The following is a 22,696-nucleotide window of genomic DNA, read 5'->3' as shown; positions in this document are numbered from 1 at the left end:
ATCTAAAATAATTAGAGCCTTCATACATTTCTTTTACTTGATGTCACATAAAAGTTTTGTTCGCTTTATATGTAACTGGTAGCAAAGATCTTGTGTTTGCCTTTCTATATCCAGTAGCTTGTCCATTGGCTGATTATTCAGTATATTTGTCTTAGAACAATCCAGTATAATTTCCATCAGTATTTCATCATTACTGACGTCGATTGTACCACCCCCTTCTATCTCTCTTAGCTTGTTGACTAGCTTCGCCATGCATTTTTGTCGTACATCAAGCCTAGTACATTCCAGGAGAAAATGTTCAAGGGTTTCATCATTGTCCTTACATAGCTTACAGTCAGGCAGTACTATATTTTTACTGAATTTTGCTTTTATACTTTGAAGCATGTAGGTACCAGTTACTAGCTTACATTTCAATTCCGCTTTTTTGATGTCATATTGATTATTTCGAACACATTTCCAAATGTTATGCGGATTATTTACCGGATTATTTTGCAACGATAAATGTTTGAGTGTTGATTTTGTATTACATTCTTCTGTCCAAATTGAAGACCAGTAATCATTTATGGCTTTTTGAAGTTGTTTTTTCCAAATATATTTTGATGGAGGATTTTTCATAATTTCTTCTGCTGTTGGGAGTTGATATTTTTGTAAAATTTTGCTTATACGACAGATGAAAGAATTGTCAAATTCTGTGCTGATTTCTAGTTCCCATTCTAGGATTTGATGTTCTATTGAGCCATCTAGGCGAGAAATTGAGAGAAATAAGGCTAGCATGTTTTTGTCCAGTACCGATTCTATGGGTTCAGCACCTATTAGTATATATACTGAAGCAGATGCTGTCCTATCTGATAGACATTGAAATTGTTTGAACATTTTCCTCTGTAACTTTTCTAGTTCAGATACATCCTTTTTCATGCATATTTGTACTTCGAGTCCATAAAGATAGCGGGGGACAACATATGTTTTCCAGATCTTTTTAAGTACCAGCGGTGACATTCCTGTTCTGGCATGTAGGCCAGAACCTAGCAAGGCATATATAGTTTGCCGGCCAGTTTTTAGCCTTTCGTCCAAGTTGACTTTGCAATTTGTTGCCCTGGTGATACCTAGATGCTTCAGCTTTTCTACTCATTTTATTTCTTTTCCATTGAAGCTGTATGAATGCGTTTGTTGCTTTAATCCTTTAGATACGCACATTATCTCTGATTTGTCTGGATTAATTTTAACCATGTCTCTTTTAGTGTGGAAGTCTATAATATTGAGCATTGCCTGTAAATCTGACCGCTCACCCAGTAAGGCAATATCGTCCGCACATGTAGGAGAGCCTACTTGTATGTTGCCTATTTTTGCGCCTAGATTACTACTGGATATTGCATTGAGAATGGTATTATTGTATCGCTTGTATAGCAGAGATGATAATTTTGCTCCTTGACGAACCCCTTGCATGATATTGATACTTTCTGATGTTTCATTATTCCACTTGATTTTGAGAGACAGATCTTGATAGATGTTCCGTAGTAGGATCCACATATCTCCCTCAATTCCATCATGATAAAGCTTATTTAACATGATCTCATGACTCAGGGTGTCAAATGCCTTTTCTGCATCCAGTGCAACAAGTTCTAATAATATTTGAAGAAGACGATATATTAGAATAGTTTCAGTTGTAATAAAGGCTGCGAAGAGGCTTGATGCGCCTTCTGTAAACCCTCTCTGTAATGGATTTTGTGATGGTAGTAGCTCATATTCTAGCCTTCCTTTAACGATTGATTCAAAGATTTTAGAAAAGATACTTGTTACAACAATTCCCCTGTAATTTCCAGGTACGGTTTTATCCTTTTTCTTTTTAAGAACAGGTGTTAATAAACCATTTTTTAGATTTTTCGGAACATCCAAATCGGAGAAAATATCATTGATTATGCTTGCGATTTCTTCTGATAATTCATCTACAGCATATTTGTAATGTTCAGAACATATACCATTTTCGTCTGATGCCGGTGCTTAGGTTCTTAATTGCACTTTTAACTTCTTCAGGTGTTGCTTGTTTAATTTCTTTTTTGGAATGTTGATTTTCAAAAATGATGTCATTTTGCAATTTAGCCAAGTGGAAGCGTTCCAGGTCAAAGATATTTTTGTCATGATTTGGTGTTCCGAGTTTTTCGAAATGTATTGTCCATGCTTTTAGAATACTTTCTCCTTCAAATTTCTCATTTCCAATGTAAAGAACGTCAGTATTTGATGAATGATTAGATCGTTGTTGCTTTATTAATTTATGGAATGTTTTGCTGTCTTTTTCTGAAGCTTGCATGATTTCATTTATGAACTTTTCCTTCTTTGATGCATGTGCCTGTCTCTGTAGTTGTCTCAGATGACGTTTTTTGTTTTTGAGAGCCAGCTTTTCTTGATCTGCATCCTGATTTTTGTTGGTTTTATCTATCCAGTTCCTATGTGCAGACTTTGCTTCTTTAGATGCTTGGCTAATTTTGCTATTCCATATGCCTTTCCCAACAGATTTTAGTTTTTTCAGCTTCCTGTAGCTCGGAATAGATTTTGTACCAGCTTTATGAAGTGTTAATTCCAATTTTTGTATACGTGATTCTACGGTACCCGAGAATTTCTTTTCTCCAGATGTATTGTCTAGACTACTTTCAATAGTTGACTTGTAGAGGCTTTTGTCGCATTTTCTCCAGTTTGGCCTTGTATATATTTTGACAGGTCGTAGAGAACATCTTTCAACCTTTAGAGCCATATGTGCAGTGACTAGAGTATGATCAGAGGTATTTGTAGGATGCCTCATAGCTATTTTCACATTTGGATTTGATTGCTGTATAATTCTTTCATCAAACAAGAAATAGTCAATTTGTATATTTGCCATTGTGATGAAAAAAGGTTGGCTTTATTGGATAACCATCTGGTATATGGAGATTGTTTATGTTTTTGAATTCTCCAAAGACAGTGTCCCGTTTCCTATTGTCACGATGTAAAGACGCATTCATATCACCACATAAAATTATCTGGTATGTTTCTCTATACCCCATAATTTCGGAGATTTGATCTAATCATGGAAGTAATAATGGATATGGGATCTAAATATTACTTCCATGATCTAATGTATCTTTATATTCAATGTCCCCACTACTCTGTGCAGATGGCATATAGGCATTAATTAAGCATGTTGCAATTGGACTGCTGTTTATTGTTATCACTTGAATACGAGAATTCCCAACTGTGTTGTTTAGATCTTTCTGCCACAGAATTGCTGTTCCTCCGTAGCCACGGATAGATTTAAAGTCTATTAGTGGGTTTTCGTCATCCACTGATTTGATATTTGACGAGAATTTTTTATTTATTTCTATTGCTATATTTTTTTCCAAAGATAGCAGCCAATGTTCTTGTATATATAGAATTTGCACTGTTCTCGAAATGCAATACACAATTTAAATATCAAGCATGACCAAGAGAAGATAACTTGCTTTGTTTACGATTTGAAAAATCAACTCTGAGAATTATGATATTAAGGGGAGTTTTCTTTTTTTCCTCCCTCACTGTTCTTTTGTTTTTCATTGTTTTAGTAGAGGTTAAGTTCACAAACTTGGACAAGTCAAAATTTCACGCTGGAAAAACTGAATTTGAATTAATGCAAAGTAAAAGTGAATTTCCAAACTATGGATATTGTTGGAAAGAAACAATAATTGTACTCACTAAAGATTGCAAGCAGTTGACAGCTGAAGTCCAAGGAAAACTAGCTCTTGCATACTTGAACTGCTTTTTACAAATGCAAAATCTACCAATATATGAATGTGATGTTACTCAGAAATTATCAGAATGTACACAGAATATGAAGGATTCCGATCGAAACTCAATGGCAACCTTCTTTACACATACACAGAACATTTGCTATTTTTTAGAATCCCAGGTTTGGCATGATGAGACAGAACGAACCATCAAAAGACTTGCAACAAGCTCGGAAGATGTCGCTACACAACTTGAAGAAACAAGTGAACTTCAAAATGAAATGCTTCACCAGCAAAAGGAATCAATGACTAACCAGCAAGAAATTCTTGAAAAATCTGTCAATTTGAGTAATATTATATCAACATCTTCTGATAATATTCATAAAATATTTGATGAATATAAAAATGCAACAAATGAACAGCGTCTCCTTATTGGCGATTTATTTGATAAATTTTCACACCTTCAGTCAATGATGTTAGGAGAATTCACTGGTTTATATTCGATTCTATACTATGCTGTTATGGTGCTTATGTCTTATTTTCTGACATCAGCGCCTCGTACTGCGGCAGCAAGGTTTTGGTTATTTGGGGTAGCAACCGTTAACATCTTGTCAGAGAGATTTGCCATATCTTGGCTGATATCAGAAGAAAATCAACTAGCTGGAAGTGGTGGTGATATCGATGTAGGTTTATATAATGTATTTAATATTCAAATTTTACATTTTTTGGGCAATATCCGTATAAAATTGTTTGATTACATAAAAAAGAACGAAGGTCTAAATTGTATGTGCATATATATTTCAGCTAGAAATAGACATGATAGAATCCTACATGTATTTCTATTTTTGCAACAACATCTTCGAATTCCAGGTTTTGCGACCGAACATCAAAACTCTAAACCAATATTTGTCAGTAAATAATTTATTAATCATGTTGATGTAATATGATGTAAGAAAAGTAAACAGTCTAAGTTTAACTCTTTCATGTCATATACATGCCTCTACAGCAGATACATTTTTTATCACATGTTTGAATAAAATTGGAAATGGGAAATAGTTCAAAGAGACAACAACCAGACCATAGACATGATAGAGCAGATAACATCAGAAGGTCACCAATGGGTCTTTAATGTAGCAAGAAACTCTGGTACCTCCGGTGGAGTCCTTCAACTGGCCCCTTAACAAAAATTTATACTAGTTCAGTGATAATGGGCGTCATACTAAACTCAGAATTATACACAAGAAACTAAAATTAAAAATCATACAAGACTAACAAAAACCAGAGGCTCCTGACTTGGGACAGGCTCAAAAATGCGGTGAGGTTAAACATGTTTCTGGAGATGTCAACCCTTCCCCTATACCTCTAGCCAATGTAGAAAAATCAAACACACAACAATACACACAGTAAAACTCAGTTTAAGAAAAATCTGAGTCCGATGTCAGAACAGTTAACAAAAGAAACTACACAAAATGACAATAATACATAAATTAACAAAGGACTACAAGCAGTTACTGACATGCCAGCTCCAGACCTCAATTAAACTGATTTAAAGATTATGTCTCCATCATACTTGTATATATATATTATTTTAGTTTCATCTTCTGAATATTTTTAAATTCACTGAAGCAATTTGACAACATTAGTGTTTGATGGTTTTCATTGATCATGTTGATCAGCAACATTAGGAAAACAGCACTTAATTTGGATGCATTATTATCTCCCTTTGCTACTGTATTTATATTAGCATCATCACTTCTTTTAACATGTTTAATGCAGAAATTGGTCCAGTTTCAAGTTAAAGCAGATGAACATTTTAGTTCCAATTGAAGGGTTTGTTAAAAGTTTATTAATAAAGCATATTGCTAGTTTCTACACCATGTACAACTTCATGAAGACACACAATTTTTGCATATATATTTTTTTTTTAATTAATTGCAGGAGGCAGTTTATATGTACCAGAAGCTTTGCAGGAAGATATCCGGTGCAGTTGCTTTACTTGTATTGGGAATTTCAGCTTACTGCTATCAAGATTTACATGTCATCAATAATCAACTCTTATGGGACATCAAGAGAAAAATTGAAAACCTGGAGATCAAAAACACTGGGCTAGGTAACTCATGTATATTTAATTGCGTACTGTGGTACAAATGTACTAAACTAATTGCATGTTGTCATTGATTTAAAAGTACCACAAGTGTAAAAAAACTTATCTTCAAATCTCAAAATTGAGTTTGCACCAAAAAAATGATAAATCTATATTGGTACATGAAAAGTTGTAAGAAATGCAAGCAAGCATAAACAATGTTAAGACTTTAGTTAGACTAGCATAAGCAGGATTCATAAAAACCTATTGACATACAAAAATGTACAAGCCAGAAAATCATTAGCTTTTCATAAAATTTCTTGAAATTTATTTGGCTTGTGAGGCTCTTTTCATGAAAGTATTGTTTGTCTGTACAAATTTTGTTCTGGCCTGGACTGTAGGACTTCAGGTCTATCATGAAGACAGCTTTTCAGACTATTTTTTTTACTGGTAGGTTCTTTTTATGTAGTATCAACTTTAGTCTTATCAGAACAAGAAAAGATAAAAGAAAAAAAATTGGATAAGAAAATACAATGACAAAGACAAAATTCAAAACCACCTTTTATAAGATATTCTCTTTGCGAATGTAGATTTAAAAAAAATACTTTATACTCAGAATTATTTTTAAAACAGGCAATCAGAACCAAGAAATTGGACGTACTTTGAGTACAGATACCAGTAGTGACACTATATTACAAGAATATAACAGTAATACAGATAGACCCAACACATTAACAGCAGCTGCTGATAGTAAGTGAAAGAATATTGATTTACAAATATTCTGTGAATGTTAAGATTTTTATGAACTTATACAAAGTTACATTTATGTATGTGTCCCATGAAGCAGCAATTGAACAGCAAATCTAAAACTATTATTTTGACATAAGTCATATGGAATTTGTTTTACTCAAGATTTTTGTTGAGTTTGCTCTTTGACTTTTGTTGAAAAAAAGTAAGACATAGTGATCCTACATTCTGTCGTTGTCGACATCATCCACACATTGTCATATTCCCTCTGTGGTTAAAGTTTTTGAAACTTTAATAACTTTCTTAAACTATCATGACAGTTTTACTATCCTTGATTTCTACCAAACTTAAACAGAAGCTTGCTTATGATCATAAGATAGTATTCAGAAATAAAATTTGTAAAAAAATACTGCTTATCTGTATTTAACCTATAAATGGACTTAGTTTTTCTCCCAGTTAACATTACATTCGGTCTGTTTCTTAAACTATTCTGGATTTCTACCAAAATTAAACAGAAGCTTGTTTATGATCATAAGATAGTATCCAGAAATATAATTTGTAAAAAAAAAATCCTGTTTGTCCATATTTTACTTTTAAATGGACTTATTTTTTCTGCAACATTCACTCTGTGGTTAAAGTTTTTAAAATTTTATTAACTTGCTTAAACTATCCTGGATTTCTACCAAAGTAGGACAAAAGCTTGTTTTATATTCATGATCAGAAGATGGCATCTAGAAGTGAAACTTTGTAAAAAAATACTTTTTCCCTAATTTACTTATAAATGAACTTAGTTTTTTTCTGCCAGTTAAGGTTCATCATAACCTTTTGGCTAAAATGGCCGTATTTACACCCCAAATTTTACTCTGAGTACAGACTAACCTATACACCTGCAACAGTTTTAAGGGATGGCAGGAACTAGATATATAAATTTTAAATGCATTTTTTGTTTCAGAAAATTATAAACTTTTCTAGATTTTGCTATCCATTTTTTTTCGTTCCTGCAGAAGGTGCAAAAATTAACTAAGTAGTGAAAACGATTGAGAAGCTCCCCTCATATAATCAATGTTGTGAGTAGTATTGATTTAAATGGACAATAGATGGACAATAGACACCTGTAAACAATAGGTGATTTAACAGGTTTAAACTGTGTAACTGAGTGGACCGTATCAAATGAAACTCGGGTGTTTGTTTATTTTGCAATCTTCTGCAAACTGGAAAAAAATGAACATCAAAATCCAGGTAAGTTTTTTATTTTCTGAAACGTAGACTTCATATAACTTTTATATATCTAGTTCCTGCCATGCCTTAAAACTTTCCTGGATGTACCAGTTTGTCTGTACTCATAGTAATTTTGGAGGTGTAAACACGGCCATATTTTTCAATTCCTTATGATGAACCTTAACAACATAACATTTACTCTGTTCAAAGCTTTTTTTTAAATTTTGATAACTTTCTTAAACCATCCAGCATTCCTGGATTTCTACCAAACTTGGACAGAAGTTTGTTTATGATCAAAAGCTAGTATCTAGAAGGAAATTTAAAAATATATTTCCTGTTTTTCCGTATGTTATTTAATTATGTACATAGTTTTCTTCCAGTTAACATTACATACAATCTGCAGTTAAATGTCCTAAAATATTTATAAGCTTCATAAAGTAGACCAGACACTGGATTCTGGCATCATTCTGCAGAACCCTTACAATTTTTTCTTTATAAAAATTACAACATTGTGCCATCAAGAATAGATGACCAAAAAGTTTTTTTTCTAAAGTAGGTAGTGAATCATTCCTTGTAGACTTTAAGAAAGATATGCTCCAACATGTGTTTGAACTGCCATTTTTTTTTTTTGGAAGGGGGGGGGGATAAATGTAGGATACAGTTACGAACAACATGCCATGATGTTCTAATAATAAGAATGTCAGCAGATAGTAAAGTACTTCCATTTTATCTACGTATTACATGGAAAGTGGTTTTATATGAACAATAATTATCATAAAAAAATCCCTGTTTAATTGATTACCATTTAAAAGAAACATTTTATGATAAAAAAAATAAAATACTCTCCTATGATATATATAAAAATTCCAGTACTATAAATGTGGCAAAATAAACCTTTGATGTCATACTTGATACGGGGGCTCAGTGGCTTAGTGATTTAAGTTGTTCAACTAGGCTCACAGCACTACGGTTGTGAGTTGAAATCCACCATGTGGCAGGTGCATTCAACACCAATGATTGCCTATGATTGGCAGTTTTTTCTGCCAAAGGTTATGGTTCTCTTCCTTCACTACTGCTTCTTCCACCAATACTAACTGACTGCCACAAAAAAACTAAAATGCTGAAAGTGACATAAAGCACTGTTCTAAGTTAGAGATCTGAAACAAATAACTTATACATGTTGTCTTAATACTGAGCTTATCAGATCGTAGAGATTATAAAATAAGTGAATATAGATTTGTCAATTATTAACCATTATTACATTATTTACAGCAACAGGTTATGAAAGTGATAGTGGTTGTAGTGAGAGTAGTTTATCTACAGAGAGTTTGTCTGGTGATACAGATAACACATATATACCTTCGTCTTTATCCACCGTGGAGAGCTATTCAACATGTTATTCCTGGGAATCCAGTCAGACTACACTTACTGATGAGCTTAGGGATATACGTGGTGCTACACCTCTTAAGGAGTTGGCAGAACAAATTGATGCTTGGGCAAAAACTGGAAAATACAGACAACCTTCACCAAGTATGACTTTTGATTTACACTCATTATTTTCATCTTGTTAAAAGGAATTGATACTTTGAAAAATAATTTTATCATCATTTCAAATTGCTTCTCTATGAAGTTTAAAATGTCTACCAGGACAAGTTAATATGTTGAATTATTTTATGTCTTATTATTCCTCAAATAAGGTACTGTTTAATGAATCATTCAACGTTTAGAAATAACAAAAAATAAATAAAAACAAGCACTTTTTCAACTTCAACAAAATGTATGCAGATGGAATGCAGACTATCTTATGAAAACAAAATAGAAAAAGTAAAGACCATCTAGTTAATGAAACATGTTTTTTATTGAATTATATTTCATATATTTTTTTTTAATTTCATATTTATTGAATTACAAGCTAGCATGCACAGATTTTAAGCATTGTTATATAATATTTGTAGTCCGTAGTATGGAGTCAAGATTTGCAGACCAGACTGGAAGTAGAGTAACCAGATCTATAACACCACAACCAGTAAGTTGTTGTTCTTTGTTGTTCTAGGTGTGCTTTTTTAAGTTAATGGATAATTAAGACAACTGTATCAGTGAAATTGCCCATTAAAATATATGACCATTTAGTGATTTAACTTTATATCTATCTTGTTCTTGCTGTCTTATAATGAATATAGACATGCACCATTTGAGTTATCAACCTAGTTTTATTATAATCAATAAAGAACCAATCGATAGTAATATTGTTGTAATATTGAAACCAAGCACAGACTCTTTCCATGTTAAGTTGCAGAGAATATGATTAATTTTGATTAGGCTATATTTTTTTACATCTTTGATTTAAACTGTTCATTTATTTTACAGAGTACTAGTAAAAATAGTTTCAGCCAGAAATATTTTCTTAGACAGAGAAGTCCAAAACCATTGCCATACAATCAGACAGTATATTTTGAATCGCCTGGAAGCTTTGCCAAAACTGTAAAATCCTTGGAGAAGATCACAAGAAAAAACAGTTTACTGACTAGAAATAACATCAAAGAACAGAAAAGATCCCCAGTGTGTGATAAATGATTGTATGTTTAAACATGCAGTGATGTTCATTTGATACTTAGGAATTGCTTCCAAAAAATGTGATATTATAATGAATTGATATATTGTCTGTCATTCTCTGCATAAAATTTAATTCCTTTTACATTATTGTGAAAGTTTTTTTTTAAAGAAATTAAAGGGGTGAAAAGTTTATCCCTGTGTAAAATGGGAATTTGTTGAAGAATTATATATATTTGTTTTACCCAAACATCTTGGTGGTATACTTCTGAGTAAATCTTTTTGATATATTTATGACATGTTCAGAAGAGAAGTTGTAGGTTTTAAATGTGCAAAGATAATTTTTTTTTATCTGACAAAGTAGAAGTCTTTATTTGTAAATTAATACAACTTGTAATTGTTGCTTTATTAAGTTGATGATTAACATGTCTTCCATATTTCATAGTTGGTGCTTAGTGTGATTAGCATCTGCAACCTGACAATATAACTTGTATGTCATTGATAAAAGGGAATAACCATTCAATGACCCTGGTATAAAATCAAATTTGAAAAAAAAACCAATCTATAATCTTCATGATCAAATTAGATATTAACATTAGGGATTACACTGTTCAAATCATCATGGTATTTAATCAAGATTACCAGAATACAACATTGTAGTTAAAATCAAAACATGTAAATGTAGAATTTATAATTTTCAGCTTCAAAATCTATGGCATTATGGGTAAATTATTCATAGCACACAAAAAAAAACTTTGAGTAGTGAAAAGGTTAACAATTGAAACAAACCAATGGTATGCAGTTATTTTCATTTTGAATAAATAACGTACAATGAAATTACCTATAACCCTTTAGATTTTGAAACTGCCCTTTTTTTCATTTTTTCATTTGCTCATTTTAAATAATACTTTGAATTGTGAAACATTCGGGCCAGCCTTATTGGAAATGATCATAAATCCGATATAGTGGTAGATACTTATTCATCTCCACATGGTTTTTTTAATGTTTTTTATATGGTTGAGTTATTGTACTTTACATAAATATCATGTTTACAGAAATGGTAAAGATATGTTACACATGATAAGTGTGTAGTATTGTTTTTTTATACTGTAATTGTCTAGAATGTTGTCCTTTTTTTGTTGAGTTTTTTCCTATTGTTTTATTTGAGATATTATGTTTACATTATGATAGATATTGATCAAAAGACCAGTATGAATCGAAATTTTTATTTTATATACATCATTAAGTGACTTTTCTTATATTAATGTTTACATCTAACCATATTTTTGAATTGATTGTGCAGCACTGAACAAATATTATCAGTAGATAATTTATTTGGAATGAAATTAGCCAGTACACAGAAATATTTTTCTTCATTTTAATTGTTCACATTGAGGTTGTTTCTCATTTATAAAATTTCATTTTAGTTCAATAATTTCTGTCAAAGAAAATTTAATTTTATTATGAAATGTTAACTCACACAAAAATGGTAGATATATACAATATGTAGTATGATTATGTGTCATATTAAGGCCAGTGAATAATATTTGATTATATAGGCTTACATTTTTATGTATTTTTTAAAATGAATTAGGAAGCACAATATAAGAATTTAAGGTTATTCCTCTCCTGTCTGCAAAGTGTGAAAATTACCATTCAACAGCAGTTTGCATATTGAATTAGCTTTTCATACAAAGCCAATTTTAGCATAGCATCCCTATTTCACAGAATAGCATTATTTTTAATGGGCATTCTCACAAATGGTGTAATATAAATATTATGAATTTTATTCTTGAAAATATCATCATTGATTAAGATTAGATTGTGATACCCTCGGATGAAATGCAAACCAATGAACTACAGAGCCTTTCAATAGTCAATGACAAAAGTTAAATGGTTTTTAACAATTTTTGTTATCTATGAGAGATAACTCTACAGTTAATTTTACAAAAATAATATGCATTAAACTTCATTCTAAAATTAACGATAAGAAAGAAAGATACCATCAGATATCTGAGATTTAAGATTGGATTTAAATGTAGAATATTGATTGCATTTTAAATTGTAAATTTATAAATACTGCATTCCTGAACTTGCATGCTTTTTGTCTTGGAATTATAAAGTAACACATGTAGTGTCGATTGTTTATCTATCATATTTTTTTTGTGATGTACATAAATTTAATGCTGTTTTTTTTTTAAGTTTGAGTTTTTTTTTAACATTTTGCATGTTGGACCTATTATAGCTTACTATTCAGTATAGGTTTTGAACATTGTTGAAGCCTGAACATTGACCCTGTTGATAATGAAAGTTTTTAACGACCATAACTGGGTAAACAGCCCTCGCTCTGTGACCCTATTAATTGCTTAAATTTACTTTTATATGTTTTCTAGTAGAGAGATGTCTCATTTGCACTTATACCTAATCTTCTTACTTTTATACATTTTAAAAAGTGAATCTATACTAATGACATATGTGAGCTTATATAGAGAAAGAAACCACTCAAATCTGTCTCTTTCCTACAATTTTCATGTTGTGGTGGAACAATTTTGTTTCACATAAATTGGCATAAGCTGTTTAAAAAAATCCACTGTAATTTATATTATTTCAAATTTCAGCATATTTTCGGTTTAGCAAAGTACGTAAGAACCAGTAAGAGTGGATAGACGAAGTAAATAACTTTTTCTGAACTATAAATACATATGCATAAGCTATGGTAACAAAAAAAGTTACCCAACTGTTCAATATTTTTTTTTGCAGTAATTATGTATTTGTGAAGCAATTTTAAAACATTTTTTTGTAAAACGGTTAAACAAGTTACAGCTTTGTTAATATGCAAGTGAAGTTGATATCATAAAAAAAAAAACTCTTTTTGTCGAGCCTTCGACTTTAGTCGAAAAAGCAAGACTAAGCGATCCTACATTCTGTCAGTGTCGGTGTCCTGGGCAGCGTCCAAATTTATTCACTCTGTGGTTAAAGTTTTTAAAATCTTAATAACTTTCTTATACTATCCTGGGTTTGTCACAAACTTGGACAGAAGCTTGTTTATGATCATAAGATAGTATCCAGAAGTAAATTTTGTAAAAAAATAAATCCTTTTTTTCCGTATTATAATTTTAAATGGACTTAGATTTTCTTCCAGTTAACATTACATACATACAGTCTGCAGTTAAAGTTTTTAAAACATTTATTAAAAAACTATCCTGGATTTTTACCAAACTTGGACAGAAGCTTCTTACAATCAAAAGATAGTATCAAGAGGAATATTTTTATTGATTTTTTTCCTCATTTTTGTTGTGCCTGCGATTTACAGCAAAAGTAGACAAGACACTGGGTTCCGTGGAACCCTTATTAATTTTATTATTATTATGGACCATTTATGGGCATTATTTTTTCTGGTCTGTGCAACCGTTCGTTCCCCCTTCAGGTTAAAGTTTTTGGTCGAGGTAGGTTTGATGAAGTTGAAGTCCAATCAACTTGAAACTTGGTATACATGTTCCCACTGATATGATCTTTCTAATTTTAATGCCAAATTAGAGTTTTTACCCCATTTTCACGGTCAACTGAACATAAAAAAATATAATGCGGATGGGGCATCCGTGTACTTGGGACCCATTCTGTTTTAACATGTAACAACCTTTTTTATTTAAAAATAGCATGCATTTGGTTCAATTATGACAAATTTTAGTTTGTGTATTGATTTCTGCCTTTTAAAATGATCACATCACATTATTTTGAAGTTATTTCAATTCAATGTTTAATATATCAAGTCATCAAGGACAAATTCATAAAAATCTATATATAATATTGCTTTTTGGAAGGATGATAAAATTGAGAAAGGAAATGGTGAATATGTCAAAGCGACAACCACCCGACCATAGAGCAAACAACAGCCGAAGGCAACCAATGGGTCTTCAATGTAGCGAGAATTCCCGCACCCGTAGGTGTCCTTCAGCTGGCCCCTAAAATATGCATAATAGTACAGTGATAATGGACGTCATACTAAACTCCGAATTATACACAAGAAACTAAAATTTAAAATCATACAAGACTAACAAAGGCCAGAGGCTCCTGACTTGGGACAGGCGCAAAATTGCGGCGGGGTTAAACATGTTTATGAGATCTCAACCCTCCCCCTATACCTCTAGCCAATGTAGAAAAGTAAAAGAATAACAATACGCACATTAAAATTCAGTTCAAGAGAAGTCCGAGTCTGATGTCAAAAGATGTAACAAAAGAAAATAAATAAAATGACAATAATACATAAATAACAACAGACTACTAGCAGTTAACTGACATGCCAGCTCCAGACCTCAATTAAACTGATTGAAAGATTATGTCTTCATCATATGAATGTCAGGTACAATCCCTCCCGTTAGGGGTTTAGTATCATACTATCATAAAATATATGAGAAGAACATAACCCGTGTCATGCCAACAACTGTTTTTATAAGAAATAAATGTGTTTAGTTCCGATGCAAAGACCCTATCAGTGAATCAATGTTAATGCCAAAATATGCAATCTTTAATGACCTGACAACAGTATCGTAACTATATCCCCTTTTAATAAGTCTATTTAAAGGTTTTGTTAGTTTCTGAGGAGAATACTGACATTTTTGTGCTTTATAAAGAATATTTCCATAAAATTTTGGATGTGAAATACCTGAACGTATAAGATGTCTGCATGTTGAGTTATATTTACGAATTATTTCCTTATACCGGTGATAAAATTTAGTAAATGTTTTGACCAGTTTGTGATATCGAAAACCCTGGTGTAATAATTTTTCAGTAATACATAAATTTCTCTCGCTAAAATCTAATACATTGTTACATACACGAGCGAATCGTACAAGTTGAGATATATAAACACCATAAGATGGTGACAAGGGAACGTCACCATCTAAAAATGGATAATTAACAATAGGAAATGAAAAATCATCTCTTTTATCATAAATTTTTGTATTAAGCTTCCCGTTTATGATATAGATATCAAGATCGAGGAAAGGGCAGTGGTCATTGTTATCATTAGCTTTATTTAAAGTAAGTTCTACAGGATAAATTTCTTTAGTATACATACTGAAGTCGTCATTATTTAGAGCCAATATATCATCCAAATATCTAAAAGTATTGTTAAATTTTTGTATCAAATGTTGTTTTGATGGGTCTTTGCTAATTTTAGTCATAAATTGTAACTCATAACAATACAAAAACAGGTCCGCAATAAGTGGTGCACAGTTAGTCCCCATTGGAATTCCAATAACTTGACGATATACGGAATCTCCAAAGCGAACAAAAATGTTATCAAGTAAAAATTCAAGTGCATAAATAGTATCAAAGCATGTCCAATTGACATAGTTCTTTTGTTTATTGCTACTAAAAAATGATCTAAAAGAGTTTGAACATATGTACTCGCATTCCGACTTTTTAAATGCCCAGTTAATTAGGGATGTGAATTTTTTCTTAATAAGAATATGAGGCAAAGTGGTATATAGGGTAGAAAAATCAAAACTTTGAACAGATTCAAAATCACCAATATATGCATGCAATTTATCAAGTACTTCCAACGAGTTTTTGACACTCCAAAAGTAATTAATTCCACTATTTTCAAAGGCCTTATTTGAACAATTTATTATCAGGTTTTTTATTGTTCCAAGTGTACTAGTAAGTAAAACAGACAATTTAGTAGTTGAACAATGGCTAGAGGATGAAATAAATCTATATTTGTAAGGTTTTTTGTGCAGCTTCGGAAGCCAGTACATAGTTGGGACTTTCATTGTGTTTGGTTCTGCTTGTAAAGAAGTAGCTTAAAGTTTATGTTTGTTACAGATGTCGTTTTCTGAAAATGAAGTCAGTTGGAATGTTGGTGAATTCGTGATTTCCTTTTGCAGAACCTCTATATAAAATTTACGTCAAACAATAATGATATTATTAGCAGCTTTATCAGCCGGGACAAAAACAAATTCCTTGGCTAATTCTGTTAGTTTATTTTTGATACGCGAAATAGGGTTTTTATAGTTTTTGTTGAGGGTAAAATGTTCTTTAAAATGTTGTATTCGAATATCAACTATCTTCATTACTGAATTAAAAAAAGAGTCCAAAGATTTTTTGTCAGCTTTTTCCCGTTTTACCCATTTCAAACAGTAGGCGCGGAGTGAGTCGTTGATGATATTATGACACTCATTCCAGTTAATAGTTGACGGGGGACGATATTTAGGTCCTTTACTGAGGAATGATTTTAACTCTCGGTCGCGAACGATGTTAAGGTCTCCTGTTATAACATGGGAAATTGGTCCATAGGTGTATTCTGAATTACTGCAATTACACGACATAGGTGTATTTTCAGTGATATTTACATCTTTACACAATTGGCTATAATTAAACACATATTTTCGGGTAGATTTCTTGTAAATATAACAAATGAGAGGGAGTTCAGTATTATCAAAATATCCAGGAATTTGGTCTTTAACAGAATGGTCGTTAAAAATACCGGCAATATTTACAAAATCAAAACCTTTATTGACATACTTTATTTTAATAAAATGTTTTTTATGATCTTCAGGGCGATCAATTTTTGGAAACAGTTTAGAATAACAATATGCCATTATAATTTGGACAATTTCATACTTAGGACTGTAATATGAAATTGTGTTGCAATCCTCTAAAATTTTATTTAATTTATTTATAGGTAAAGAACAAAGCTTGGTTAACAGATAATGTCTGCCGTTGTTTTTTGAAATGGAAATTAGGTCCGAAATATTTGTATGGTTGGTCCGAAATTTTTTCTGCGTCCATGAGAACGATTTTTACGAACAGTTTTAGAAACTATATCCAAAATGTTAACAGAATCGGTTCTTGATATATTGCCAATTCCCATGATATTATCATTAAGACCGAGAGGGTAGACTGTCTGTAATTTTTTAATCCAATTTAATTCATTTATTTTTCGTGATCGTACAAACTTGGAATGAGATTCACCAGGCTGCTTATTTACTACTTCTAAAGGTTGAACTGTTAAATATTTAATAGGATGATTGTGCTTCTTAAGATGTTGATAAATGATACTTTTGAATTTATTGGGTCTTTTAAAACGATACAGGTGTTCTTGCGTGCGTTTAGATAAATATCGCCCAGTTTCACCTACGTACTGAATACCGCATCCCGGTTTGTTTCATGTGAGTAAATAAATAATACTGTTTGTTTTTCAAGTAATATCAGTTTCAAAATTTAGAGAAAATGTGCGACCATTAAATGTGGACCTTACTGTATTGTTGGTGGAAAGACGGGGACACGTAAGTCATTTTTTGGCATGACACTTATCGATAGAAGGGTAACCACGATTTTTATTGTTAAAAACGTTAGCGATGGTAGTATTTTTAGATAAGCGATTCTGAAGATTGAGACGTGTAGATACCCTTTGAACGAGTTTAGTATTTAATATTTTTCCATTTCTAAGCTTCATATTTGTTTTTTGGTATGTAGATTTATTACAAAGGAGCAAAGACTGGCGTCCAGAATATGAACCATCACACAGTAGATTAAATTGTGTAAAAATGATAAAACTGTTCGGCTCAAGACGTCAAATGCTTATTGTCATAAGTTACCCGACAAATTTAACAAAAGATAGGGTATATCAAGGTAGCGACTGACGTCTGACTAAATAGATGAATGGGGCTGAATATTAAAATACTACTTTTTGATAGATATTCCTAAAGTAATGAACATAGAGAAGTTCTCGCTCGGACAGGTTCGTTTTTTATTTTCCAAGATATTTTATGAACCAGTAGAAGTTATATGAATATTCTATTGTCATTATTGGTTTTAATAGTTTGTTTTTTAAGAAATGTAAAGTTTAGAATAGTGTAAGATAAGTAGTGCTGTAGTTTTTATTTTTAAAGTATATAATTTATCAATTTACATTAGTGGACTATTAAGTTTTTAGTATATATAATGTGTTTTTATAAAGTTTATTTCTGAGAGCAGCTGAAAAATAAAATGTGTTCAGTGTGATTGAGTTTGTTTTTGTCTATATTTAACACAACTCTCCATGCTCAGATGAATCTGGATTCAGTTACATGAAATTGTATCTCATAAAACTAGCACAAATGCTTTCACATAATTAGTTTTGACTTCTACTAACATTTGGAGCTATGTGTTAAAAGACCTCTTATATCAGTATACCATTATTATATTACCCACCTCATAAATTATGACCAAAAAAGTAAGCAAAACTTATCATATTAGTGAACTTTCGAAGTCCAAGGACCAAAATTAACTGCTCAAAATCACAGACCAGAACAAAATTTGACTTATGATTAAACAATACCTCAAATATCAAATGTATTTTCAATCAGGAAGAAAAAGTATAGAAAACTGTTTTGATGGACTATGGATGGACGGACAGATAACAAACCTAAAGTCCCCTCGACTTTGCCAAAAAAACTGATCTCATGTGCTCCAGAAGGGTAAGCAGATGCTGCTTTACATGTGGCCCTGTCGTGTAAACAGTAAAATAAAAGAGTTACATCATCAAGGAATTCTTGCATTTGTGAAAGCAAGATACCCCCCAATATGTTTGGCCTTTACTCAGGACTAAAAAATGAGAAACAAGAGTACACACGCAGAAATGTCTCGCCTTCTTTACTAATAATTGATATTATGTTGATAGTCCTAAATATAAAGCTTTATTACAACTGTCACATACACTTAACATAAACCAAGAAAACTAAACATTGACCAATGAATCATGAAAATGAGGTCAAGGTCAGATGAACCATGCCAATCAGGCGTGTACAGCTAACAATTGTTCCATACAACAAATATAGTTGACCTATTGCTTGTAGTTTCAGAAAAACAGACCAAAACACAAAAACTTAACTTTGACCCTTGAACCATAAAAATGAGGTCAAGGTCAGCTGACACCTGCCAGCCAGACATATACACCTTCCAATCATTCCATTCACCAAATATAGTAGACCTATTGCATACAGTACAAGAAAAACAGACAAAAGCACAAAAACTTAACTATAACCACTGAACCATGAAAATGATGTCAAGGTCAGTTCACACCTGTCAGTTAGACGTGCATACCTTACAGTCCTTCCATACACCGAATTTACTAGACCTATTGCTTATAGTATCTGAGATATGGACTTGACCACCAAAACTTAAGCTTTTTCACTGATCCATGAAATAAGGTCAAGGTCAAGTGAAAACTGTCTGACGGGCATAAGGACCTTGCAAGGTACGCACATACTAAATAGTTATCCTATTACTTATAATAAGAGAGAATTTAACATTACAACAAGAATGTGTCAAAGTACATGGATGCCCCACTTGCACTATCATTTTCCATGTTCAGTGGACCGTGAAATTAGGGTCAAAACTTAAATTTGGCATTAAAATTAGAAAGATCATATGTACTAAGTTTCAAGTTGATTTGACTTCATCTTCATCAAAAACTTTAACCTGAACTTTGCATTATCATTTTCTATGTTCAGTGGACCATTAAATTGGGGTCAAAACTTAAATTGACATCAAAATTAGAAAGACCATATCATGGGCAACATGTGTACAAAGTTTCAAGTTGATTGGACTTCACCTTCATCAAAAACTACCTTGACCAAAAACTTAAACCTGAAACGGGACAGACGAACAAACAGACCAGAAAATATAATGCCCCTCTACTATCGTAGGTGGGGAATAAAATACAGTACAGAATGACAAGATAATTAAGTATTCCGAATATGATGGCAAACAATACATACCGGTAAGTGTTTTATCAGTTTTCTGTACATTCATTTCGTAACACTGGCGTGGGATCAAGGTATTTCTGTCTCAAACACATCAATACTCCAAGACCTTTTGACCTAATTTTTGTACTTGGTTGGACCATTTGTCGTCATATTCCCTCAAATGGCTTGACCATGCTATATTGTCAGTAAGATTTGACTAATAACTATGAGAATTATATGACCATATTTAAGTATCATAACACCATCTTCAATTCTGTTTCACAGAAAACACTCATTTTAGTAGGATTGTTAGCCATCATGTGCAGTTGACCGTATCATATAGTCATTTTCATCCAATCATTTGTAAATAAGTTATGGGACTTTTGACAATTAATATGTGTATTTTGACATAAACAAACTTGTGAACATACTTCTTCATAGATTATTTGACAGATAACTCTCATACTGGGTATTATTGTTTGTTCTCTTTTTAGCTCACCTGTGAGCTTTTCTCATCACTTGGTGTCCGTCGTCGTCCGTCGTCGTTAACTTTTACAAAAATCTTCTCCTCTGAAACTAATGGGCCAAATAAAATCAAACTTGGCCACAATCATCATTGAGGTATCTAGTTTAAAAATTGTGTCCGGTGACCCCGCCAACCAACCAAGATGGCCGCCATGGCTAAAAATAGAACAAAGGGGTAAAACGCAGTTTTTGGCTTATAACTCAAAAACCAAAGCATTTAGAGCAAATCTGACAGAGGTAAAATTGTTTATCAGGTCAAGATCTATCTGCCCTAAAATTTTCACATGAATAGGACAACTGGTTGTTAGGTTGCTGCCCCTGAATTGGTAATTTTAAGGAAATTTTGCTGTTTTTGGTTATTATCTTGAATATTATTATAGATAGAGATAAACTGTAAACAGCAATAATGTTCAGCAAAGTAAGATTTACAAATAAGTCAGCATGACCAAAATGGTCAGTTGACCCCTGAAGGAGTTATTGCCCTTTATAGTCAATTTTTAACCATTTTTTCGTAAATCTTAGTAATCTTTTACAAAAATCTTCTTCTCTGAAACTACTGGGCCAAATTAAACTAAACTTGGCCACAATCATCATTGGGGTAACTTGTTTAAAAAATGTGTGGCGTGACCTGGCCAATCAACCAAAATGGCTGCCACGGCTAATAATAGAACATAGGGGTAAAATGCAGTTTTTGGCTTATAACTCAAAAACCGAAGCTTTAAGAGAAAAATCTGACAGGGTTTAATTGTTTAGCAGGTCAAGATCTATCTGCCCTGATGTTTTCACATGGATCGGACAACCCGTTGTTAGGTTACTGTCCTGAATTGGTAGTATTAAGGAAATTTTTCTGTTTTTTGTCATTATCTTGAATATTATTATAGATAGAGATAAACTGTATACAGCAATAACGTTCAGCAAAATAAGATCTACAAATAAGTTTACATGACCAAAATAGTCAATTGACCCCTTAAGGAGTTATTGCCCTTTATAGTTAATTTTAAACATTTTTCATAAATTTTTGTAAATTTTTTGAAAATATTTTCCACTGTAATTACTGGGCCAAGTTCATTATAGATAGAGATAATTGTAGCAACAAGAATTTCAGTAAAGTAAGATCTACAAACACATCACTATCACCAAAACACAATTATGTCATGAATTTATCCGTGTCCATTGTTTAATATGCACAAGACCAAGGTGAGCGACACAGGCTCTTTAGAGCCTCTAGTTTGTTATTATCTTGAATATTATTATAGATAGAGTTAAACTGGAAACAGCAATAATTTACAGCAAAGTAAGACCTAAAAATAAGTCAATATGACCAAAATGGTCAATTGACGCCCTAAGGAGTTATTGCCTTTTATAGTTAATTTTTAACAATTTTCAAAAATTAGTAAATTTTTACTGACATTTTCCGCTGAAACTACTGGGCCAATCATTATAGATAGGGATAATTGTACACAGCAAGAATGTTCAGTAAATTAAGATCTACAAACACTTCACCATCGTCATTTTCTGGTCTTGGACAAAGGCCAGTTAGCCACCATATTTATATAACCATAGTATATCGTCATTTTCTGGTCTTGGACAAAGGCCAGTTAGCCACCATATTTATATAACCATAGTATATCGTCATTTTCAGGTCTTGGACAAAGGCCAGTTAGCCACCATATTTATATAACCATAGTATATCGTCATTTTCTGGTCTTGGACAAAGGCCAGTTAGCCACCATATTTATATAACCATAGTATCTCGTCATTTTCAAGTCTTATCCTCTACTTAATCATCTTTATTATTAAATCAAGTGGGTTTCCTGTGCTTTTTCTTCTCAACATCTTTTCTTCTAAGCATCTTTTCTTCTCATAGATTGATATAATAGTAAGAGAGTCAACTCATTTAAAATCTAGTCTTACTTTGAAAAATGTTAATTATGCAAGTCAGGAACTTCAACTGTGGTTGTTATATATATATATATATCTTTATTCTGACAAACCTTCGTTGTTACTGCAGTTGAAGAAAGGAAACCAATTTTGGGATATGCAGACAGACAAGGGTAAAACTTGATGCTCCCTCTGCTACAGCTGGGCAAAAAAAAAAGACTCAACAAAAA

At 32.1% G+C, this 22,696-nt stretch overlaps 1 protein-coding gene across 1 annotated transcript; it reads left to right on the top strand.

Moving 5' to 3' along the window:
- The first annotated feature begins 3,436 nt into the window (after positions 1–3,436).
- On the top strand, positions 3,437–13,195 carry LOC139527498 (uncharacterized). Its single transcript, XM_071322994.1, has 6 exons — positions 3,437–4,414; positions 5,670–5,841; positions 6,448–6,564; positions 9,052–9,309; positions 9,735–9,805; positions 10,147–13,195. The coding sequence occupies exons 1-6, from the start codon at positions 3,506–3,508 to the stop codon at positions 10,351–10,353; spliced, it is 1,734 nt and encodes a 577-aa protein (XP_071179095.1). The 5' UTR covers positions 3,437–3,505; the 3' UTR covers positions 10,354–13,195.
- Positions 13,196–22,696: the final 9,501 nt, after the last annotated feature.

Source organism: Mytilus edulis, chromosome 1 (assembly GCF_963676685.1).
Source record: "Mytilus edulis chromosome 1, xbMytEdul2.2, whole genome shotgun sequence".
Classification (NCBI taxonomy): Eukaryota; Metazoa; Mollusca; class Bivalvia; order Mytilida; family Mytilidae; genus Mytilus; species Mytilus edulis.
Note: the sequence above shows the minus strand (reverse complement) of the source record. Positions and strands in the feature narration are given on the sequence as shown.